This window comes from Salarias fasciatus, chromosome 16, assembly GCF_902148845.1.
Source record: "Salarias fasciatus chromosome 16, fSalaFa1.1, whole genome shotgun sequence".
NCBI lineage: Eukaryota > Metazoa > Chordata > Actinopteri > Blenniiformes > Blenniidae > Salarias > Salarias fasciatus.
This window is the reverse complement of record NC_043760.1, coordinates 24,365,993-24,391,876: the sequence shown is the minus strand read 5'-3', so window position 1 is coordinate 24,391,876 and position 25,884 is coordinate 24,365,993. Positions and strand designations below refer to the sequence as shown.

Sequence of the window (25,884 nt, the reverse complement as noted above, 5' to 3'; positions counted from 1 at the left end):
AGGGGTGCGTGACATGCAGGCTCAGTTTGTTCAGGTTTAGTGAAGTTAAATTTAGAAAGATAAACAAAGTTCCGATGCAGCTGTTTGCAATGTGTGTTTTTGATCTTTGTGTCTGGATAATGTTCACTGTGATCCTTCGTCATGTCGATTGTCCTGAAGATGAGAGAACTCTCAACTTCATTTGTACTTTATTCAGGCGATGCGAAATGTGACTGTAAGAACAAGGTAAATGTGAAGCAACTGCCTGTGATTCGAAAAAATGTAAGAATAACAGAACTTTTAGCTGGGAAACTGTGAAAATCTTTCTAATGCAAACAGCTCTGTAAAGTTTATAATAAACATTTCATCAGTGGAGAACACACATAAGAGAGATGAACCATCATTATGTCCCCTGAAATCAACATTAAAGAAAGGTGATCCAGATGATTATTGTATTTTCACTGCACAGTATCTCAAGATTCTGATTTCAGACCTCTGAAATGCTTGCAATAACAAATTTGAATTTTGTGATTTATCCTTTAAACTGTTAATAACATATAATTGCCATAAAAACATCCTGAATCATGGAGTTTGAGTAAAATGAAATGCATTCCTTATTATATTATTTATACTTACGGAACTGCAAATCTACTTCTGTACAGAGTTAGAATATCTAATAGTTTAGTCAAAAACCCTGTAAAAGGCCTTGAGTCATCTTCAGATGCACCTTTCTTGATAAGGACATGGGTATAATTTACAGTATAAATACAGTACAGAACACATTGCTGAACAGAACTCAAAAGGCGTTGAAAGACAATAACCATTAAAAAAACATAAAATGTTTTCTGAAAGAAAAATTTTTATTGTTTATGTTTTTAAATTCGCTGAATAAGCGTAATTTTTCTGTCTGAAGTGATAAGAAACAACTCCCCCTGGAACTGACATCTTATCATGACAGGGCTGCTTGCATGATCTCAGAAGCTATGTTGTCTGGAGCTCTGTACCTTTGGTAGGGTCTTCCTAGCTTGTGGGTGACGGGTCAGACTAGTTCCGAAGTCCTTATGAAGAAAAATAGATCAACGACCGTAATGTCGCTCGGTATGGCGCAGCCGGGACCCCACCCTACAGCCACACCCGGTTAGCTAGTAGCACCTGGTAGCTGTCTCAGCCCAGATGAACGTGAAATTTTGGTCACATTTTATGTATTTTAGTTTTAAATTTGAATGTATTATTTCTGTAAATAAGATTGGTGAATATAAGCAAAATGGTTAATTATTGCTTCCTGTAAGAGCAAAGAAAATTCTCTTCATATGAGACACTCATGAGACACTTATTCCGTGTCACCAGTAGGAGGCAGTAGCACCTGACCCGTGTCAACTTCCTCATTCTGCTGAGCAGTCATCAGTCTCATCATTTTTCCTGTTTTACAGGTTAGTGGAAATATATTCATTAAAGGTGCTGTAGGCAGGATTACCTTCGCAAGATGGCGATTTGACCCATCCAAGATGGCGATTTGAAACCCGGAGTCGTGCCCAACTCGGGGTGCCGAGCGGGGCCGGCAGTGTCGCTGCCGCCTGTGCCGGCGAGTTGATTCACCTGTGACCTTTTCATGGCGGGCCTGGGGTCAAAGCCTTTTTTTAAAGAATTTGTGTCGTAGGGACGATTACCTTCGCAAAATGGCGATTTGACCCATCCAAGATGGCGATTTGAAACCCGTAGTCGGGGCCGGCAGTGTCACGGCCACCTGTGCCGGCGGGTTGATTCACCTGTGACCTTTTCATGGCGGGCCTGGGGTCAAAGCCTTTTTTAAAGAACTACAATAGAAACAGACAGAGTCCTCTGGGGAGGTTTGATGATGTTATGCCCGATGAAGCAGGTAAATATGCGGGTCTGGACTTCCTCGTGTGCGTTCACGAGAAACAAAGCTTTAAAGCGGCGCCCCCTCGACCAATCAGGATAGAGCCTCAGGGGCTCTTCTGATTGGTCAAAGATACCTGGAGCGGTCGAGATTCCTTTTCAGCTCAGAACAGAGAGAGATGGAAATGCTGCGCCCTCGCGGTAGTGCAATTATGCTACACTCCTAAAGGATTATCAATGGATATTCTAACATTTAATCCAAAGAAAACACAGAAAAATTAGCATTGACTAGCAAAATCCTGCCTACAGCACCTTTAAACCTACTGACACTTGTGGTTAAGTGTTCATAGATTTGATGGTGTTTTTTTTAAATGAATGACAAAAGTGTTTCCTTCGTCATACGTGGCCTAAGATGGCGCTGCAGTGTAGTTTTTTGTTTTTTTGTGACCAAAACTCTGTATTAATTCATGGCTCCAGCACATTTTTTTTAGGTTAAAAATTATTCTTATGGGTACAGTATATTGTTGATGTGTAAATAAGTTATATGGTACAGTAATATCTTCATGTGATTGTTTGAAAATGGTTCAAATGGATCAACTTTTTCTTCAGCTCATGCATTCATCCCAAAAATTTAAGAGTAATACACTCGTGTCTCTAATTTGAACAAGAAGTAAGGTTAAATAATACATTACATTTTCATTAGTTTTGTTGTGAACTGAGTGATAAACAGTTATTTTGACTGAAAAGGAACATTTTAATGCAGTACTATGCTGGATGTAAGATCATATTTTGTGGTAAAATGACATTGTGTTGTTTCATTAAGGAAATAGGATTGGGTTGGGTAAAAAAGATATGGGAATATGGAAAGGAAATAATATATTGTGGGAATTGTAAATAAATTCTGCTGAGCAAAGCTCCACTGCACAAGAAGCAACGGTCGCCATTCTCATCAGTTTTCCTGTTTTAACAGAATCTTATCTGTTTTACGGGTACTCAATCTGAGACCTGTTACGGAAGCCAACCCTCGAACCCAGTGGTGGACACTGGAAGAGAGGGATGCTGTCAAATTGAAGGACTCCTGTCAAGGCTTGTTGACTCATGGGACTCCAGAATGGGTACCAGTAAGCCCAGAAGCTGCAGCTTGAACGGATGTGGAAGCAGAAACTGGAGTCCAGCAGGAGTTCGGAGAGGCCATGGTGGAGGACTGTCCTTTGGCCTTAAAGAAATCTGTCCGGCACCTCAGGAGGGGTAATACAATGGACTGGAACTGTGGTGTTTTCTCTGTGCCTAGAAATGACTGTGTTGTGTTTGGTCCTCTATAAATAGAGCTGAATTGAATTGAACTGAACTGAATTGAATTGAATTGAATTGAATTGAATTGAATTGAATTGAATTAATGAGTTCAAGTATCTTGGGGTTTTGTTCAAGAGTGGGGGCCGGATGGAGCGTGACATTGACAGGCAGATTGGTGCAGTGGCTGCAGTGATGCAGTCGTTTTATTGGTCCGTCGTGGTGAAGAGTAACCTGACACGCCAGATGGACAGTTTCATATGTCCGCCACGGAAATATTTCACAAGTCCATCTGGGTAGCCGCTCTTCCGATTTGATTTCAGAGGCGGGACCTTCAAAACAATCTGTAGCTGGCGATTGGACGACCGTTTGAACCAAAGAAGAAGACAATTGGATGACCGTTCTGATTGACAAGTGACACACTCACCACAGACCAATCCACATCAAGCCACGGTGTGACGTATTACGTGCGCTGCTGCTGAGAAGCAGTAGACATCATTTCCTGACAAAAAGACTTGAAGTGATGTTCTGTGCTCCTCTTTCAAAGAAGAAACTGAGTCGTTTTCTTATAAAACTGCAGATATTGCCGTGTCCACGGAGGTCGCTTCACATGCCGCCATTGTTTTCGAACTTTTGGGCGCTCCCCGCTGTCGTCTCGTCTTCTCGTCACTTCCACTCCTCCCGTAGCTCCCGCCTCTTTCCCCTGATTGGGCCGGTAAAATTTTAACCTAGTGAAACCATTGGTCTATGGAGCGCTACAAGATCGGATCTACAGGATTTAGGAACTGAATCAGGCAGGTCCATCTGCTATGCAAGGTTAGGTGAAGAGGGAGCTGAGCTGAAACATGAAACTATGGATTTTCCAGTCAACCTTTGCTCCTACCCTCACCTATGGTCATGAGCTTTGGGTCATGACCGAAAAGACAAGATCCCGTATACAAGTGGCTGAAATAAGCTTCCTTCGTAGAGTGGCTGTCTCCCTTAGAAATTTGGTGAGGTGCTCAGTCACCAGGGAGTTGGATCAGTCCGGAGTGAGGGCCGCTACTCCTTCGCATCGAGAGGGGCCAGCTACAGTGGCTCGGCATTTGTTTACGATGCCTCCCTGGGGAGGTGTTTTGGGCATGTTCCGGGGATGAGGCATGAGGCCCCAAGGAAGATCTCAGCACGGCCCGTGGGGGGCGGGCGTACGTGTCCATCCGTTCATTTGCGGGCCCCTGGGAAGGTGCGTGCGTGCGTTCAATAGCAGACATTGGAATCCAGTCGCGGGCCGGATTTGGCATGATTAGCGGCCCGCTAATTGACGATCACTGCTCTAGTAGTTCCACCTGTGGAAAAGCTGTGTGAAGACCTTCCCTCCATACTCACACTAAATGATCAGTAACATTCTGTTTCCCTCAAATGACCTGAATTTGACAGTTTAGTTTTACCCCTACTGCTGATGTGTTGTTGCAATAGTAATCCTGCTCTGTCAATTTCTGTCATATTTATTATCTAAATTTAATTTGTAGACATAACAAACACTCTCACTGAGAAAGGCCTGCAACAAACGTGTAGTCAGCCACATGCCGTTGTGCTCACAAAACTGGTATCATTCAGCAGCAGCCATGGACCGCAAAGCCGTGTGACAGTGATGAACCAGCTGGACAGTGATGCGCTGGCATTTGGGGAGAGAAACCGGGAACGTCTTAAGGTAGTCCTGGACATTACAATGTTTATGTGCCAGGCTTGAAATCCCACTCAGGGGCCACAGAGGAACTGAGGATGTGCTCAACAAGGGTAATTTCTTGGAGCTTCTTAAGGTTGTGTCAGAATATGTACCACAAATTAAAAGCTGAGTGAAAGAACTACCACAAAATGCTATATTAATGAGTCACTAGATTCAAGATGAACTGATTGAGGCTGCAGCATCAATGCTGCTTTGCAAGATAAAGGCTGAACTGCATGGACAATACTTTGCAATACTTTCAGATGAGTGTGGAGATCTGGCTAAATGAGAGTCAGTTGCTGTTTGAGTCAAATTCATTCATGGAGGAGTGATCAAAGAGCAAGCAGTGGGCTTTGTCGAGGCCAATGATTTGTCTGCCAAGGAATTATCACAGAAAATCCTGGAAGTTCTTCATCCACTTGAATTGGATCCTATGCTCTGTGTCAGGTTCTGTTTTGATGGAGCGTGTGTTATGTCGGGACACAGGGGAGCTGTTCCGGCTGTCCTGAGAGAAAATTTACCGAAAACTATTTATGTACATTGTAACTCACATCGGCTCCCCTTAGTGTTGTGCAGTCCAGTCAAATAATCTGGGCATGTCAGCACCTTTTGTGACATTGTGAATCAAATACACAGTTTTTTCATGGGAGCTTGGTTTCCGTGGGTTCACAGGGTTTCTTCAGCGTCACGCTTGGTTTATTGAGATCCAACAGGAAATGCACTCCGACCGTCAGAGCGTGGAGCTGGAGTGATCATGTGACACCAGATGGAGTTCAAAGTCTGGGTCAGTGCACAAGATATTATAATTGTTGGATGTGTTACTGTAGGTGTGGCATTTTTGAGTCATGAAGCAGTGTCTAACTCTGACCAGTGGAGGGCGCTACAGAGTGTGCTCAGGGACAGGAATAGTCTCGTGTGATTACATTTCGAGAACAAGAACACACGGAAGTCACTGAATGTATATATCGTGAACTGTGGCGTTAAAATACATATTTTTGCTCTTTACAGGTAAGGAGGGAGAGTTAGAACTGTTCAATTGATGGGTGAATATGTTGTGTTTGAGTTCATGATTTCGGTCGCATGTTATGTAATATTGTTTATGAATGTTTCTTGATCAACTGATGTGATGTGCCAAAAATGGCTTATAGTTAGCACTGGTGGTCTAGTTACCACAAGTCGCTGAGAAGCAGGGATGAAGAAACATGAACTTTTGCTGTTTGGGAGACGTTCATGGACACATAAATGAATAATTTAGAATAGATACATGATTGATTGATTGATTGATTGATTGATTTGATCAATTTGTTTTTTTTTTTCTTTTTTTTTTTTTTCCTTGTCCAGTTCATATTATTGTATATTATTGTATGATTGGGGCCTTTTACTGTCCGAACAGATTTTACTGTTAGCAGCAGGAGGACGTTGCATCTCCTCCTGCTGCTGCCTTTATTAGAAACTGGCATCTGGCATGGCTGCCGGACATGACCGGGACGGAAACGCTCGGAGAGCAAGAAAGAGAGAAAAGAGAGAAAAAGAGAAAGAAAAGAGAAAGATATGGGGGCGGGGGTGTAGCATAACATATACATTCCCAATACGACATATCACATGTGACAGAGAACAATCCGTAACCACAGCACATATAACTAACAGAGAGACTGACAAAAAATCGATAGCTAACACCAGGACTGACAGAACCCGAACAGATTATTATTATTTTTCTGTAATAACACGACACTTGTTAAACTGTACCCTGTTATCTTCATTCAGAATACAGACAATATTATTATTGGTTTTTTTGGGGTTTTTTTTGTAAAGTTAAACACTACAAAATCAGCTACTACTACTACAAGGGTATGACAAAGGGCATCTTGCTTTTTTTTCCCTCTTCCCTACAACAGATCACCATTAGTCTTACCCACCACAGGAAAAACAATTTAAAGGTAGGGTAGACGATGTTGTCCAAAAGCACTTTTTGTCATGCTGAGTGAAATGCTCCTTGCCCCCTGGGAGTAGTCAATACATTATGTGGACAGAAAAAGGTGCGGAAAAAAATCTGACAACTGTAGCGGCCAAAGGACAGTAAAAACTCCGACCAATCGTAAGGCGCGGACCGCTCTTAAGAAACCAATCAGATCCCTTCGCCGTTCTACCAGCCCCCTGCGCGTACATTTCAATGGCGTCCACTGGCCCTGGTTCAGTGTGCGCGAGCATTGCCAAGGTGCTCTCGACGCTCTCGGTGCTCACGTGAAAAATAGAATGAAGCTGAGCGGGCGCGCTGCGCTTCTATGCGCATTGTGTGCGGGCAGTCAGAAAGGTTAATAACATTGGAGGCGATCACAAACTCTGTGCACGTGGCGCTTCTGCAACCAGTGTGTTCGCTCCCAACGGGAGCTCCTCCAATGGGATGGGAGCTAGGGGGAGCCTTGGGAAGATGCTACATTCGTGTTACATGCTAGTTTTCCAAGATCGCCGACCATAGCTTTAACTGAGTTCACAGGCAGGATGTGAAGAGTGATTAAAGATCAGCATCATCATGCAAATGTAATAGTGATAGTGATAGTGTTCATGCATACATGACCTCTGACCCCTACGAAGGCCAGAAGCAGGCCACTCTTACCCGCACACACTCTTACCCGCACACACACACACACACACACACACACACACACACACACACACACACACACACACACACACACATGCATGCACACCTAGTCAAACCTAATCCAAGCACACTCACATTCTTGTGTATCCATCCGTCTTGTCCTGTGGGAGACCCCCCCGGAAGGCAAGAGAACACCGAGCACCCACGTCCAGGTCGCAACTGCCGAGCCAGCAGTCCCACAAACCACAGAGAGTCCAAACCCCAGGCCTGGGTCAAGGGACCCGGAGATGGGAACACAGCCCCATTGCCCTCTCCTCCCCCACTCGTGAGTGTTGAAGTATATGTTGTTTGCTATTAAAATTGAGGGGCAGTAACCACACCGTGCAGCGAGCGAGGCTAAATGAGCAGTCTCATCTACCTGAGCAGCCCCACCCCCGACACGGCGCGGCAAGACCCCCAGATGTGTGTGTTGTATGTATTTGGTCATGTTAGATGACTAAGTGCAATTAAGACTGAGAGGCGAGCCGCCGAAGGGTGCAGTGATTGAGGCCACTTAGATGGCCCCCTCCACCACACCCTACATGATAAGCCCGCCTCCCAAAGCCCTACGTGTGTGTGAATAAGAGCAGGGGAGAGAGGGTCCAGGAATGCCACAGTACCCCCATCACCCAGGGGCCCCCCCAGGGCCAGGGTGGACAGTGACAATGGCCAGAGGGCCACCGACCCAAGAAGCACACACCCATCATGCATCAGGAGGAGTGAAGGTGAGGACAAACAGGGGGCAGCAGAAGAACCCAGACCCCATAGATGTGGAGATGGACAGAGCAGAGCAGGAACATGGAGAAAGTAAGGGACGCTATAAGCAGGATACTGCCAGAGGAGAAGGAGCTCATATCCCTGTGTGAGCATCTAAAGCAGGGGTCGGCAATTAGGCTACGTTCACACTGCAGGGCTTAATGCTCAATTCGGATTTTTTTGTGAAATCCGATTTTTTTGCGAGTTCGTTCACATTTACAATAAAATGCGACTTGTATGTGATCTCCCGTCTGAACGGAATACCACCCAAAAGTGTCCCGCATGCGCAGAAGAGGACAGAACGACGTCACGCAGCAGCGCGCTTCAGTGTTTGCGGAACCCAGAAACAACATACAGAATCTGCAGCTTTTCAAGCGTCGATGATTTATTTAAGAACTGATCAAACACGTATTCTCACAATTGAATAGTGAGCAATCATTTAAGTGCTGCGCTTCTAATCAGCCGCGCCGAGCTCCTTCTGTGTGTGTGTGTGTGAGAGAGAGAGAGAGACAGGGGGAGAGAGAGAGAGAGAGAGAGAGAGAGAGAGGGGGAGCGAGAGAGAGGGAGAGAGATTGGGAGAGAGGGAGAGCGCGCGTGTGGATATTATTATTATTTTTCCTCCCCGTTGTCCTGGCGCTGCAGAATTTAGCGAATGAGAAGGAAGAGAGCCAAGTTTTTGGCCATGGCGTTTTGTGGGGCAGCGGGAGCAACAGAGAAACGCAGTCAGGAGTGGGGGGACAGTGATGAGAGGCTTTAATGATATGGAGTTCAATAATATTTTTCGGATGACAAGAACTCCCTTAATGTGCGTCTGCGAGCGCCTTTTTTTAACACTCACGGTAAGACGCACGTCTTCAGCGCCCCACATCGTGACGTGCAGGTCGGATAAATGCGACCTGGCCGTTCAGACTGAAGTCGCATGGCAAAAGATCCGATACGTATCGGATTTAGGACCACATATCCAAGTGGCCTAGGTCGCATTTGAAAAAATCGGATCTGTGTCGTTCAGACTGTCAGGAAAAGATCCGATACAGGTCGCATAGGGGCAAAAAAATCGGATTTGGGTCACTTCAGCCTGCAGTGTGAACGTAGCCTTAGATTTGGCGCCCGGACACTTTTTTTGGGGGCACCTGAATCGCGGGCCGGGACAGCGGGGCTTGCGCGCGTGTACATCCGCGTACCGGAGAGTGCAGGGGGGTTGGGCGGGGGTGGAAGCGACGGAGGCATGCATCCACAGACCGGGGGGGAGAACCGTCAATTCGGGGTGTATGCGTCCGCTCCAGGGCCCGACTCGTCAATACGTCACATGAACGAGGGGGTACCCAAAAATTCCCGGAATTTGATTGTAACTTTTTATTTCTGACATTTCAAAATAAAACACCACCGTCGCCTTCAAAATAATCTCCATCCGCATTACTGCAGCGCTGCAGCCGTGTCTCCCACTTCACGAATGTGTCGTGACACCCGTACATAATTGTGTCATTCTGGGCCGGCTGCGTTTTTTCTTGCACCTCCTCCACATCTGCAAACCGCTGTCCCTTCAGCTCCTTCTTCAACCTGGGGAACAAGAAAAAGTCACTCGAGGCTTCATCTGGCAAATAAGGTAGATGGGAGAGGAGATTCATCTCATTCTTCGCCAGAAACTGCGTGACGCGCCGTGTCCGCTGGCGCACTGTGGTGGTGGATCAACCGGGCTCCACTCCGCCACTACGCGGGCCGCTTCCTCCTCACATCCTCAAGGAGCCGTCTGAGGACTTCGATGTAGTAGTCCTGATTTACAGTTTGACCTGGAGGGACAAACTCGCTGTGGACAATACCCTGGACAGCGAAAAAGCAGCTCAGCATTGTTTTCATGGCTGAGCGGACCTGACGGACATCTGGCCCTTCTCAAACCGCCCGAACCACTCATGCTGATTCTTCCCCAGAGCTTCATCCTTGTAGGCTTGCTGCAGCAAGGTGAGTGTTTCTGCTGATGTTTCTTCCTCGCAAAAAGCAGAATTTAATGTTTGCGCGTTGCTTTGGCTTTCCGGTTAGTGTCGCCATTTTGGAAAAAGCGCAGACCGCAGCTGCACTCTGTTACTATAAATAGCGCCTACAGGCGTCAGTGTCACTCTGGGAGCTCAGCTTTTTCACGGATATGCACGAGGCTTACCTGTAGCACATTTGACGGCCAGAAGTCGAAACTCATTATTATTAGCATTTTATGACCTAAGTCCGGGAATTTTTGGGTACCCCCTCGTACGCGTTTCTGAGTCTGTTTGAGTGTTTTCCGCGCACCACCAATGCGCACGCGCCTTCTCCCATCCTACATTTTGGGCTCAGCTGTGCGCATTCCATGCAGGCGCACTGATTCATCCTCGAGAAGCTTTTCCGGCACTACAGACTGTTTATCTGCTCCTTTATTACTGATTATTTAGAGAAAATTGAGCACATACATTTTCAGTTCATTATCATTAAGTATTAAAGTTTATTTAGCCTTTTTTTTCTGTTTCTGAATCACGGGCGGGCGGTGCCGGAGCGATTAGTTACTTTCACTTTTGTCTGCAGACTTTCTCCTCCCTTTGCACAGAGTCTGTGCTTTCTTTCCTCAAGTTTTCCACTCCCTGGGTGTGTTTGTGTGGAGCATGGGCGGCGTCAGGGCGGGGCTTGGTTGGGCTAAAGCCCCACCAAGAATTGTACTAACCCTACCATAAGCCAACCAAGAAAAAATTAAAGTTTGAAATCCAACAGCGCCACTGCGGCGCATGTAACGGCATTCAGACAGGCATCTGTGATGACACTCATGGGGTCCTGCTAGGTAGTACATCACTCATGTGAGTGCACCTTAGCTAACCTGGCTGTAATTTGTATTGGCGGCTCATAATCACCCGTGATTAAGTTAATGGTCGTAAGTTGGTCAAAACATGGACACATTTGTTTTTAAAGGGGCTGTATCATGCTTTTTTAGCTAGTCCAAACCCTAGAAATGGCATTAACATGGTAATAGTTTATTTTTGGTGCTAAGGAAAAGTAATTTTGTGTGAAATAAAAGATTTTCTGGGGCTAATTCTGAAACCCGGAAGAGAAAACGTTCCGTTTCACTGAAATCCCGCCTCTCCCCCTGTGGACTTTGACTGACAGCGTACTTCAACCAATCAGTGCTTCAAAACAAATACGCTAGCTAGCTTTAGCTCTTTAGCTCCAGCTTCTCCAAACGCAAAAATGTCTTTTCCTGTTAGAAACTCACCAAGCGCAGACCCTTCAGACTCTTGCTTTTGCTTGACTGTTGCTTTCAGACGATGGTCAAAGTTTATCCTCGAAATCGGAGTTACAAAAAGCAGCAATGCTGATTGCCGAGGGCCTGCAGGAGGGGGGCTCAGGGGAGCCATCTTCACAGTGTGACGTGAACGTGGGAAAAAAGAGCGTTTTCACGGGTGCGGGAGGGGCTGTCTCTTCGAGCAGCACAAACACTAGGAAAGCTTAAACACACGGGCACAAAGGAAAAAAAACGCTTTGGGGGTGTTTTCGGTGAGTACATAACTATATAACAAGGTTAAAACATACAAAAAGTGAATTTTGCATGATACAGCCCCTTTAAACGTCGCCAAACGGTCCGTCTTGTTGCTGAACAGTTTTTTCTGCTTCTCACGGTTTTCGAGGAGCTTTTCCAGGTCACGAAATTCATGTCTGACCAGTTCCAATCTCCCGCTCTTGAGCTTTCATCCACAATAGACTTATCAGAGTCAGTCATAGTGACATTATCAGACAAACGTGCAGAAGAGTCGTGGAGTGAGATTCGGGAGCCACTGGACACACAGACACAAAAAAGGTATTTATGAGCTTGTCTAACTTTGTCAATGATAGGGAAAGGGCGTGGGTCCAAAATCTTCGGAGTATTCCTATAACAAATACATGTTCTCGAACAGTGCTCTTTCTTTTATACCTTTTCTGACTTTGTGATAATGGACACAGTGCAATCAAATGCGAACAGCAAGGAGACAGTCTGTCATTTCCCAGAATCAACACTACATGTCCTCAAATACACTGAACAGCTGATATACCAAATATACACATATATTGACGTTGATTTTCCATGGTTGAGATGGTCTGAGTAAATCAGGATGAGCTTTTTTGAAGAAATATTTGACAGTTTTGATTATGATGACATAATCAATGTGTTCAATCTAAAGCCCAGCACCCTCTGCCTGTGTCCATGTCAAAACTGCAGGTAAGACAGTGGTTTTACTGTATATATTCTGGCTTGCCATGGCATGCTACGATTGTGGTTATGTGAGGATGTTTCAAACCTAAACTTAACCAATTTTTCTGACATTTTGTTTCAATGGCTGCGCTGTATCAGGATTGTGCGCACTGAAATCTCCAAGTCTCACTGCTAAGCTTGAGCAGAGCAGCTCCGTCCCCCCTCTACAGAAGTGTGAAGTTTAGTACTATTAATTTTGTGCTATTGAACAGCAGGTAATAGCAGCTAAACAAGAAAGCTTCATCTAGTAGCCTACACTACATAAACACAATCTGTTTTCTTTTTTAACTCCTTCAGGTCTCAGCAGTAAAATTTAACAGAGGTACAATTCTGAAGTGTAGGTCTCTACTGTATATCTCCTTACATCTATCGTATAGCTATAGTTCATACCATAAGCTAATTTACAGTGGCATGTCAGGTTTTATTATTTCTTAAAACCTTTACACACGATCAGAATCTGAGAGAAGAGTACCACTGTTTCTTAAAAGAAAAACCATGAACTCAGACCTTCAGGTACTGATCTACATCCCACCCACCAGTAAACCATTCCAGTGCATTCCAGTGCCAAAAGGAGCAGCATCATTCAAAAAAGCCGAGACGCCATCTACTGGCCTCCATGTGTTGTTTGTGTTCATTGCTATTTTTAGAACATGCCCTGTGAGTTACTCACAAGGTCCTTGCAGGTTAACAGGAGTTATCAGGCACTGCAGTGGAGACCCTTGTTCTAGCTATTTATCAACATATAAACAATACACAATGCATTCGTAAAATGAAGTATGTACTGTACAAACAATCTACATGTGTTATTGGCTGAAAATTGCTGGGAGGTTTCTTTGTCAGTTTGTTCCACAGATACTGTATATCTTATATATTCTAAGTGCATCGCCTCTCTACTGTGATTTTTCTGTCATTTTCTTTCCTGCCCAGCAGACAACCTTATCTTCAATGCATTTTGGTCTTCCAAAGTTTGTCTCTAACCCTTAATTATTGTATTTAATGACATTTTTGGCAGTGGAGGCCAAGCACCAGCAGCCTATTGATACATTTTACAGCCTTTAACTATTTGTCAGCGTCAGTTAGCTTCATTTTCAGATACCAAAGTGTAGCACACAAGTGCCACCGCAGGTCGGCTAGACACAGGTGAAACCACAGCCAGTGAGTTTGAGCTTCCTTTATTGTCCCTCAGTGGGCCCAGTCCCCACCCCTCAGTTCGGCAGGCTTCTCTAGCCGCCGCCGCCACACCGTGCAGACCTCGATCCTGGTCGTCCCAGTCTTCAGCCTTTTCAGGCTTGCGTCCGCTGGCCTCTCCAGTCTGCTGCTGCCAGTTCAGCTCTGCTCCTCTCTCTCCCTTCCGCCCGGTCCAGCACACTACTTCAAGCAGGAGAGAGTAATCAAATCAGTTGCCAGCACCTGCTGCACCTTGGACACTGGCTCCCTGAGCCGCTTCCCCGCCTCCCTCTCTCCTGCAGCCGAGAGCAAACCACGCCCCTCCTACACACAAAGCTTTTGCCTTTAGAATAAGGCCATGGGTAGATCAGTCAGTTTGTCAATGTCAATCTCAGTCTCAAGTGTATTTCTGTTTGACTTTTTAAAAAAGCCTATGGCCAGCTAAAGTGCTTCACAGTGCAACAGAAACAATATTAAACAGTCAGAACAAAACAGTAAAACAATGAAAAAGTACAGCTAAAAGATGCAGAGGAGACTCTGTTCAGCTGAATGACAAATGGGTCTTAGGACGTGATATGAAGAGGCTATTCACATGAACAAGCATCAACTTCATGAAAAAAAGTCCTTTTAGATTTGAAAATACTTCTTTACTCTGTGTTTGCTACTGTTTGAATTCCTTATTTAACAGTGTTCCCATTGCTCCTCATATGCTTTTATTCTGACCAAGTCAATGACAAAGTCTCAGAGACTTTCATCAACAGTAGAGCCACAAGGTGGAGCCCAAAACCACAAAACCACAATATAAATGCATTCCTTGTCACCTCCACATCCTGGCCATCTTGTTATATCACCTTTATCACCTTCTTGCAGATAGGCATACAGGAAGGGGCAGAAAAATGTGAAGGGGGCCTGTGGTGGTGTGGGCATCATGTGGGTCCCACCTGAAGGCTGGGCTTCTGCTTGTGTGTGTGTGTGTGTGTGTGTGTGTGTGTGTGTGTGTGTGTGTGTGTGTGTGTGTGTGTGTGTGTGTGTGTGTGTGTTCTGTGTCATTTGCATACCAACAGTGATTGGCTGATCACTGAAGGGGAGTGGGGAGGATCTAATGGCGTCATGATCATCTCCTGTGCCTTTTCCACTGGATTTTTCATCTACTGCTGTGAAATCATGACTATGTGCAGTTTGTGGATAATCTAGTGGGGCAGGATGTTCACTGGGGCAGGACATTTCTTTCACTCTGACCCACTCCTCAAACACATTTGTCTGAAATCAGAGTCTGTTCTCTTCCATTTGCTCTCCCCTCAGAGTTACAGACATGCTGTTAATAAGTCATCTCAGTCCCACAGCATTAAGTCCAGGCGGAAGTTCACATATTTCTGTTGAGTATTAATCATAGGTGAAGTGAAAGACTGAGAGTGACACTCATACTTTTTTCCAAACACATTTCTTATATTTGCTTTACACCACCAGAAATAATATTTCATATGAAGGACTGTCAAAAAAAAGAAGACAGTATTATTTTTTTAAACAACTCTAAAGTAATAATCAACCATTTGTGGTTAATTCAAAACTTTTAAATGTGTGTTTGTAATGTGACAAATCCACAAGTAAGTGGCGAACTACTTAGTCTTTTATGGGTTAATCTCCTTCAGGAACACCAAGCACTTAAAATACTTTCAATCGATTGTTAGTTTAACTCACAAAGGAGAAAATAACTTTTTTTTGTTTAACACAATAACTTCAAAACAATTAAAAGTGAATTAATTGCACTTACTTCAGTCTCAGAATTGGAAAAAAAATTATCCACTGTTTTGTCAAGACACTGACTTACTGATAAACATGGTCTATGGTGACATTGTAAAGCTGCTCACACATGCAGAACTTTCATTCTTTGAATCACGTTTTGTGAGAACGTGGTTGGTCACTTGTTGATGTTTATGGCCAAACTCCTCCCTGCAGAATATAACTGTCCACAGCCATTAACAATCCATCACTGCCTATCCATTGAACCCACCCACGTTGAGGACGGCTACATTTTAGACAAGGTTCACCAGGACGAAAACTACCAAGCAATTTGAGGAGCCACTGATTACCAGCTTCAAGTGTGTAGAGGAGCAGTTTCTGCACTGTGAGCAGCATGTATTGGGAGATTTTGGCCTTCATTTTTTCCACCTCCGGGTGGGTGCTGGTGTCCTCCACCCTACCAACGGAAGCTCACTTCTGTTTTATTTTTGCAGGTTACATCCAAGCTTGCCGAGGACTGATGATCTCAGCGGTTTGTCTGGGATTTTTTGGCTCCATATTTGCCCTGGTGGGCATGAAATGCACTAAAATTGGAGGATCTAACAAAAACAAATCCAGGATTGCTTGTTTAGCAGGTGTAACCTATATTCTGAGTGGTAAGTGTAGAAAAAAATAGTCTTTGGAGTCACTATTTTGTTCCTGCAGTTTTATAACTTGTTTATTGTGTTTCAGGCGCCTGCTCACTCTTAGCATACTCTATCTACGCACACCAAATCATATCAGAGTTTTTTGACCCAAAATTCGTGGAACAAAAGTGAGTAATATGTTTAACTTGGTTAAATTAAACTCAGATGGATTTCTTCAGTTCCTCACTGAATGCTGCTGTGTGTCTCCAGGTATGAGCTGGGAGCTGCTCTCTTCATTGGCTGGGGAGGTTCAGTCCTGTGTCTTGTGGGAGGCTGCATATTCTGCTTCTCCATAGCAAGCAATTTTAGCAAAAGGTATGCATCACCTACAAGTTTATATTTTCTGAAACACCTCATATTTGCTGCAATAAAATGTAATACGTATTGTGTTGTAACTAAATCAGTTTGTCTCTTCACAGCCACAGTCATTCAGACTACATCTATAAGAGTGCTGCCTTACATTCTCTCGTGTCTTCCAACCCACTGGGGAAGGTGAAGTCCATAAACCAGAGGCCTTTTCTACAATACAGCGTCTCCTCCAGGGTGTAAAACTTTTACAAAAATTTATGACAAATGAGAACTAAAACAACACTTTTGAGAGACTTAAGTCTTGACCTCTGGTGAATCTCAAATACGTGTAATGAACAAGAAGTGTAAACCAGAATTATAAACTGATGAATTTTATAATGTTTGGTAGATATAGATTTTTCATATTGTGTTTAATTTGTACAATTTGAAGTTGTATTATTTTCCACAAACATGAATAATGTTCCAAAGCACTCGGAGAGCGCAGAACTCCGCCAAACAGATCACCACCCCCAAATCCCAAAAATGTAATCAGTTGTACCCCATCGCATTTTGGACATTTCCTGAAAATTTCTATATAATCCATCATAACTTTTTGAGTTATGCTGCTAGCAGAGACACAAACAACGTAACCTCTTGGCCAATGCCCTTGGCCATGCAGAGCTAATAAAAACTATATTGTTTATACGCCATTTCATTTTTCATCTGTTTTGTAATATCTCAATAAAAGAGACACAATTTTGTGTTGTGCTGTGTCTTTAACTGTCTGAAACCTCTGTGGTTTATTAATCTCTTCTAAAAACATCTAAATATGTGTCCAGCACTTGTTTTATCTTGTCTAGCATATTCATTAACTAACTGCAATGCAATCTTTGTATTGATATTGCCACGGGGAAGTCATTGCAAAGATAGCGTAAATAAGGTCATCAGCAGTGAGCAGTAAGTTCATTCAGGGTAAATCAAAGTGTTTTCCCAAGGTTGAGCCTCGATCGCCAGCAGATAAACATGAGAGTCATGACCTTAAATATCATCTTCCAACAAACTACTTATAGTATCTAATCCCAGGGCACCAACATCGAAAGGAAGTATTTAAGTAATACTTTGTGGTTTTGTATCTTTGTATCTATTGTGGGTGGGTTTTTGCACTCCTCCAAGGGACTCCAAGAAGGCTGGCTACTCTGCACTGCTGTTCTTCCCATGTGGCCCCAACCCATTGGCACAGGGACATAACCCTCTCATTCACTGGGGTGAACTCCAACACATGGCAGTTGAGCTGTGGGGCTGTAAGCGAACCCACACTAGCCTGCCAGCTTTCACCACAGGCAACACTAGAGAAGTGAAGACTCCAGATACTTTCGAGGAATTGATATTGAGAGCCCAGGCTGTGTGTCGAGGTGACCCAGACTATATATAGATGGTACCTCTCAAACTCCCTCACAAGCTCAGGCCCCTTCCCTACCAGTGAGGTGACATTCCATGTGCCATGAGTTAGTCTCTATATCCAGGGATTGGGTCGCCGAGCCACCTGCTATCGACTGCCACTTGGTCCACACTGCACCCGGCCATAATGGCTCCCTCAGCAAGTGGTGAGTCCATCGGAGGTGGACAGAGATCTCTGATGTTGTTCCCAGTATTTCCTGAAGCCATGCATCCAGTTTGGGGCTTACTGTCCCTAGTGCCCCGATCACTACTGGCACCACTGTTGCCTTCACACCCCACATCTTCTCTAGCTGTTCTTTCAGCCCTTGGTATTTCTCCAGCTTTTCGAGTTGCTTCTTTCTGAGGTTGCTGTCACTGGGGATTGCTACATCGATCAGTACTGCTCTCTTCTCATTATGTGACAGCATGCGCTCAGCGTGTTACGGCATCATCTTTGGAAAGGGAGTGAGAGAAAAAATATTTCTTTCATTGTCTTCTCTGTCACGTTTTTGCAATCAGATTCTTTGAAAATGTTGTATTGTAAATAAAATCACTGAGACATAATAAGCTACAATATTTTCACAACACACAGAGTGCAGAAGGAGGGCTTTTCTTATACTTAGTGTTGCCATTGTGTTAGAAATCAAAACAAACATCTGTAACTTACTGATAGTGATCTTATGTAACGAAAACTGTAGACTGGCTTCAGAGCTGAAAATTTAACTGACTAACCAAAATTTCAAGTGGATTTTTGGGTAAAACTCTGTGAGGTAGGATCTTTGATCGGACCATATGACGTTTTGCAGGTCTTTCAGGTTTTGTGTGCAGCACTGACATAAGTAATTCAGACATGACTCAGAGAAACTGTCAAAATTGCTTTTAGCAAGTCTCCAGCTTGCTCGCCTCTGAATGTTCCAAGACAGTCTGGCTGCAGACCTGGCTCTCAGGACCCTTCCTTAGAGACCTCCACTGTGAGGACTCCTTCACTCCCGGGACTGGAAGTTGATATGAAGCCTTTCAAAAGAATTGCGAGAAAACCAGAAGCACATATTTTTTGTTCAGTGTAAATAGGATTGAAAAGCGACCGTCTCAGACTTTCTGACTGCTAACCTCCGCTCTCAGGACCATTTCTGGCAGACCTCCACTGTAAGGACTCGTCCACTAGCAGGACCGGAAGTTGATATGAAGCATTTCAAAATAATGGTGAAAATACCAGAAGCTCATAGCTATAGCTATTGTTATGATCTCCTTAAAACAGTCTCACTCATTACTGCATTATTTTACTCCAGACAGTATTTTAACTAGCTAAATGTATAGCTACTAGTTTAGTTTGAACATATTCATTTTGAAACAATACACATGTAAATGCACCCTGTGATGGCAAAATACTTTTACAATCCAACCTATTTCTGACTGTTTTTTGCTATCGTTATTGTAAATGTAGCCTCCTGCTATGTTGGATCTATTTATTACATATTGATTTACTTCTAATTATTTTATATAGGCATATATTACGTATTTGCAATTCTTACATCTCATCGTAAGTCATTCAATAGCTCATTGATATTGTTTGTGCTGTTCTTACCTTGAGCTGGATTTGCCAGTAGAGGATGTAAGGGCTAAGGAATTTAGTTTTGTGTATTCAATTCATTGGACAACTGAATACCTACTTACATGACACAGACAGTCAATATACCCTGTTCCAGGAGAAAACAGAAGACACAAAACAAACTTTAAAACTGCCATAGACCCTCTCTTGTCCCTAATGTCTTCATAGAAGAGACACAAAAACTTAAAAAGCTCCAGAATTACTTCTTTGTCACCATCATCAACATCCGGGACATCTGTAAAAGACAAATGATGTCATGATAAGTCAAACAAAATTATACAGAAATATAGAGGGACTCAGTTTTCTTGGACATCTAGCAGGGAAATGACACATTTAAGTGAAACAACTTCAATGACGTTATTACAGTTTTTCTCAAATGCTAAAACACAAAAGCCAATCCTTGAAACCAAATGACCACTTGTCTAAACGCATTTACTAAATCTAGCCATCGTTTGCCAATATCATAAACACATTTTACACGAAGACACAATTCACAAAACACAATCCTCCGTTCTAATAAATCTAAACACATTTTCCCTTGCTAAAACACAAGTTGCAAAAGAACTCTGCTCATATTCTCAAATGAAAGCTCATGTGATGCAAAATGCTTGCCACAGGCAGCAATATTTGAACACAATGAACATACCTGGCGTCATTCATTACACACAACGACTCAAAATTGAAGACACCTGTTGCTAATGTATCCTCCTGGACCACCAACAACACCATCCTGGGCCCATACGTCCCATTTATGTGATCATTTGGGACAATATCCGCTTCCACAGAACAAACCAAATCAAAGAGTGGTTTACCACCAACAGTAACCAGTTTTTGAAAGTCTGTCTGCCACCCTTCTACCCTTTCCTGAACCCTGTAGAGAAGTTCTTCTCATCGTGGCGATGGAAGGTTTATGACAGACAACCATACACTAGAGAGAACCTCCTAAGGGAAACGGAGCTGGCTTGTGTTGACATCCCAGTGGAGGCCTTCCAACGGAGGCGTTACCAGGGGGGGCAGGGGTGGGCAGTGCCCCCACGGAAGGATATTGTCCAGATTCCGCCTAACTACCTGCTGTAATAAGCGGACTGCCCTCTGGAAGGGCTGCCAAGAATGCACGGCAGATGCAACTCGCAGATCAACATGTTTATTTTCCACATATGCATACATTAATCACACGCAGCCGCACCACATAGCCTGCTCCCCATTCCTGCACCACTAAATTAAGAAATAAACTCTGACTCTCTCTAATAGTCTCTGTTGGTCTTGCAGGTTGTAAACCTGCAACAAAACATACAATCTGACATCAGTCATGATATATTATGCCTCTTAAAGACATGGTTGTTCTTAACTTTTAACTCACCGACACCGTGTACACTCTTGAACTTGACCTCATACCAATGAACGCACCACCAAACCACGCCCCCTTACGGCATGCTTATATACACATATCCCTCCCACACGCATTAACCACAATCACGTGTGAACAAATAATCAAAATAATCGAACACAAATACGCATCTTTCCCACAAAAATAACAGAAAATATTTTTATCTCTTCCCTCACTGGAAAGTTATACAGATATACTGGAGCACAGCAGTTGAAGCCATAGACTCAGCCGCTGTGCGCCGGTATATCCTTCCGCGGAGCACAATGCTTGTGCAGATCTGTGTGTATCAAAACGTTATTTTAATGGATTGAAAAGAAAACACGTCTTTTAAAATGTTTTATAACCATTTGGATTTACTTCACGTGCTAATACGCCGTCCCCTGGACCACTGGAAGGAGTATTTTGTCCACTTTCGTCAGTCCGGCTCTGTCTCCTCTTCACCTCCAGCAGTTGAGCTAAGCTAACTACGATGCTAACAGCTGGGATCCAGCCACTGGACGCACAGACACAAAAAAGGTATTTATGAGCTTGTCTCACTTTTTAAATGATAGGGATAGGGTGTGGGTCCAAAATCTTCGGAGTATTCCTTTAACATGGGAGGCGATCAGAAACTCCGTGCGCGGCGCTTCCGCATCTAGTGCATTCCCCCGTGACGCTCTGTGACAGCAGCAGCAGCACCCGCCCCCCTCGGTCCGACGACAGTCCATATCAGTAGTAACCCCTGCTGAATGAGGGCCCTGCTGGTTTTAAGCTTTGCCCCCCCAGTAAGACAAATGCCCATCCACACCTGGCATCCTAGTAACGCCACTGCCTTCCAAGGATGGATTCGCCATTCCAGGGTTTTTTTTCCTGCAGTGCCTGGCAAGAGAGAATATAGCCTGCGACGTGGATGAGGTGATGTGGCCCGATGCAGCTCAGCGACATGATGCCGCACACTGATTGTGGTGTGTGTGTGGTGTGAATAAATTAAATAAAAAAACTTCACGCCCTGAACATGTTTTCAAGAGTAGGCTACCGTTGTGTGCAATAGATTCTGTTTTTGCATTGAGTTGTGTTACAGTATTGTACGTGCAGTATTTTCTATAGATTTATACTCTTCATATGAAACTCACAAATCTAAATGCCTAATCCTCAGAGATCTAAGAAGATCCGTTACTGTGAAGTTTCTGAAAATATGCATTGGCAGTTATGAAACAAAGAACCTTCTCACAAATTGAGCATTGTGTTTTCAATTGTTTTGCTGTAGTGTGTAATGATGTGTATAGTATTTACATTTTTGAAAGCTTTGAGCTGCTCTTTTGGTGTGAAAGTTTGAGTTTTGAAGTGAGAAGGCGTGGTTGTGTTTATGTAGCTTTAGAAAAGGGTGCTGTGTTTAGACATTGGGGAACACAGAGGAAACGTTTGTGAAATGTGTTTTAGCATTTGAGAAAAACTGTAATGTGCCCAGGATAGAATAATTTCTATGCAAATGGTATCTGTAAATGACAGTTAAAGCCTTCTGATGTCGAGATAATCCCATAGACATATCAAAATAATCCAGAGTGCTTTTAGAGGCTAATGAAGTTAACCTGGTTAGCGCTAGCCACTGTTAGCTTAACTACGATAACAGCACTACAAACAACCTTAAAGTCCAAAACTGGATTCTTTCACGGGGCAATACACAGTGCACAACACAATGTTCCAGAGAATAAAGGCTGTTTTAGTTTCTTCGTATAATGAAAAGATGCCACTCTGATTGACAACATATTCCCTGATAATATAAATAACTCCACAGTAAGTGGACTACTAATAAATGACATTAGTAACCACCTACCTTGTTTAAGATGGCAATTACAAGAATAACAAAAAAAAGAGAAAACAATATAGAATAAAAAGAAATGAGGAATGCATAGAAGATCTTAGAAATGATCTGCTGATAACGGGACACTATAGGCTATACAAGAAAAGTGACATTAATGGCGCATACTTGGAATTTATCAATATATTTACAAGGTTGTATGAAAAAACTGTTCTATGGTTAAAAAAAAAAAAAAAAAGCCTCAAAATGCAAGTTGTCCATGAATGCATTGTATAGAGCTTCCATCAGGAAGGAGACAGAGAACAAATACAAAATGTATTAAAACGAAATAATCAACATTTTAAGAAACAGTAAGCAAGAATTCCATAAGAAAATGTTTGGTGATAGAAATGACACTTGTCATGGTACATGCTTTGTCCTGTGTGGTGTTTGTGGTGTTTCTAAATACATCTCTTGCTTCATACTTTGTGGATCCTTCTCCTCATGTCTGATTGTTGTTCCCTGCCCTGATGCCATTCACCTGTGCCTGATTGCGATTGCAGTCACCTGGTGCTCTGGGCTTACCAGGGCTGTCAGATCGTCTTGTCCTCATGCCATGTCTGTAGTGCCTGTGTGTGCCTCAAGTCAGGTTTTGGTGTGTTTCATGTCTGTGTCTGCCTTCAGCTATGTGGGATTGAAATTTTTTGGTTTTGTTTTTTTGAACCTCATGAGTGCCCTCTCTGTATATTCCCCCTGCAACTGTGGAAACATTAAAAGAATAATGGACATATTGATCAGTGTGTTAATCGATGGGTCCGGAAAGACGAGTTGTCCCAACTACTTTCTGGAAAACGGTCAAAAGGAACATGATATGGATGTTGCTGCAAATAACATCAATGATAAGTTCTTTGTAAATGTTGGACCTGGCCTTGTGAGGGAAGTTCCTGACCAGGGAAGATCAGAAGATGCGGGAAGAGGTTTATTCAGAGAAACCAACACTCGCTGTTCCTTATGGCATAAGGAGAGATAGATTCTAGATGCATAGATTCAATCAAGTATGTCACAAATGTCACCGACCAAAAAAATGCAACAGGATTATTCATTGATTTAAAAAAAAAAAAAGCATTTGACACCATAAACCACAAAATCTTCAAAAAAAAAAAAAAGAATCATATGAAATTAGGGGGCAGTTCTTCACTGAATTAGCAGCTGTTTGTGTAATAGATGACAGTCTGTGTAACTACTGGCGATAGCTGCTCATCATGTCTGGACATTGTTTATTCTCGTCCCCCAGGGGCCATCAGGTGAGGCAGTGGGACTAGATAAGGTTTGACTTCCTCCATCATTGAACATGAAAAAGATAAACTAATTGTGATTATCTGGTTGCTGTGGTCTTATGTTTGTAGAGTTTGTCTGATAGTCTAGTACTATGTTTAAATGTCGTTGGTGTTCAAAAAGTAGATTTAGTAATACTCAACTGGCTACTATGTCATGATGAAAAAGGGTTTTCCTTCCAACATCTTGTCTTTTTGAAGTACATTTGCTCTTGTTTTCATAAGAGATATTTACATTTTGAAATGACAGTTGTAATGTCACTATTAATTCTGAGTATGTCATTTCTGAAAAGAGGGAGGAAAAATATGCCTACTTCTCCAACTATCCTGCTTATATCCCATTTGGGGCAGCGAGGCACTTCAGCTGATACCAGCTAACTGTGGGCGAGGGCAGGATTCATCCCAGACAGGGTACCAGTCCATCACAGGATGAACACACAATAATCATAATAATAATAATAATAATAATAATAATAATACATTTTATTTATAATGCACATTCCATTTCAAACAGATATCTCAAAGTGCAAGGACAAACACACACACTCCTGTTCACACCTACAGGCAATTTAGGGTCATCAAACAACCTCACATGTTTTTAGACTGTGGCAAGAAACTCAGAACGACCCGGCTGACAATTGAACCCATGCTGCAGGTCTGTAGAGGACCGATGGTCTCATCTGTGTGTCTGGGTGTTCTGTGATGTATATTTGCACTTGAGAACATGAAATTCACAAAGATTAGAAGCTCTGGCAGGATTGCCTGTGTTACAGGTGTAGCTTTATCATTTCAATGAAGTTTGAGTTTCCTTTTTTGTTGCACTCTCTGCCAGTGATCACAGTGTTGCCTCCATGCACATTAGATTATTAGAGTTTTGGCCCAACATTTGCGGAACCAAATTATAAGAGGCATGTTTTTACTCACTTTCCCTTTGACCTCACTTGTGATGATTAAATTCAATATGGACCTGCTGTTAGTCTCTGCTGATCTCTCCATCAGCTGGGGAGGTTCATTTCTACTATTGATGGAGGCTGCATGCTCAGCTGTTCAGCTTCGACCGTACAACTACCTTCTAAAATGAAAACTGCATAAAATCTGAAGGATCAGACCTGGAAATGTATGCAGTGCACCGCCAGAAATTCAACAGTTAACCTTTCAGTGACTGCAGGTCCTCATCAGGTGAAGCCACATGGCACAGACACACAGACTGTGTTACTTTTGAGGATTCCCAGGAGCTTAATCTGTCTCGTGCACACCGACTGGAATTTCAGTGTGGGGGTCGCCTCATTTTTCATCCCACCACAGAAGACTACAGGTAACTCTTGAAAACTTATTGATTTGGTTGCTCTTTGAGTTGTATAGGAGGACATTACATTTATTGGTAGATGGGAAAAGGAGGCTTCTTAATCCCCATGGTGGCTACTGGTCCCACTCATGAAAGACCTGTTTCACAACCTGTTTCCCTTTATAGTGACTGTCCTGCACAGACCCGTATGCTGCAGCTCCTCAGCAGTGGTATTTAGTGAACAAATCTCTGCTGTTGCTCTTTCACCTTTTGTACCTTTAAAATACTATGCAGAGTATCACACCTCCATGGATGATCGTTCAGACTGACACTGATTACCCTTTTGCAAATTTTTAAGGGACTACAAGACATAAGAAAGACACACGATTCATGACAAAGAGAAAGGAACAACAGATGTAACATAAGGCAGCCAGAAGTCTCAACAATAGTTACTTTATTTTCATTGTTTTGCCATGAAGAGGACCCTCCTTGTCTAGTCTAACATCCAATAGAGTCCGACTGAGCAGCTACCAATGATACCTTTTTCCTAATATAGTGCAGATGGGTAAATGAGACCGACAGCAGTCCTTTACTTATTAAAATACTTGATTAAAAATCATAAAAATCTACGAAGAAGGGTGAATCTACATAAAGGGTGAAACAATGTCAGTAAAAACTATAAAATGATGCTTTCATGAATCTAGGG

At 43.2% G+C, this 25,884-nt stretch overlaps 1 protein-coding gene across 1 annotated transcript; it reads left to right on the top strand.

Moving 5' to 3' along the window:
* Positions 1 to 15,678: 15,678 nt before the first annotated feature.
* On the top strand, positions 15,679 to 17,031 carry LOC115403389 (claudin-10-like). Its single transcript, XM_030112254.1, has 5 exons — positions 15,679 to 15,760; positions 15,870 to 16,031; positions 16,108 to 16,189; positions 16,272 to 16,376; positions 16,481 to 17,031. The coding sequence occupies exons 2-5, from the start codon at positions 15,896 to 15,898 to the stop codon at positions 16,608 to 16,610; spliced, it is 453 nt and encodes a 150-aa protein (XP_029968114.1). The 5' UTR covers positions 15,679 to 15,760; positions 15,870 to 15,895; the 3' UTR covers positions 16,611 to 17,031.
* The last annotated feature ends 8,853 nt before the right edge of the window (positions 17,032 to 25,884 follow it).

Coding starts and splice junctions, on each gene's coding strand:
- LOC115403389 (XM_030112254.1), top strand. CDS start 15,896: ATGATCTCAGCGGTTTGTCTGGGATTTTTTGGCTCCATATTTGCCCTG. Junction 16,190..16,271: donor CCAAAATTCGTGGAACAAAA/GTGAGTAATATG, acceptor GTGTGTCTCCAG/GTATGAGCTGGGAGCTGCTC. Junction 16,377..16,480: donor GCAAGCAATTTTAGCAAAAG/GTATGCATCACC, acceptor GTCTCTTCACAG/CCACAGTCATTCAGACTACA.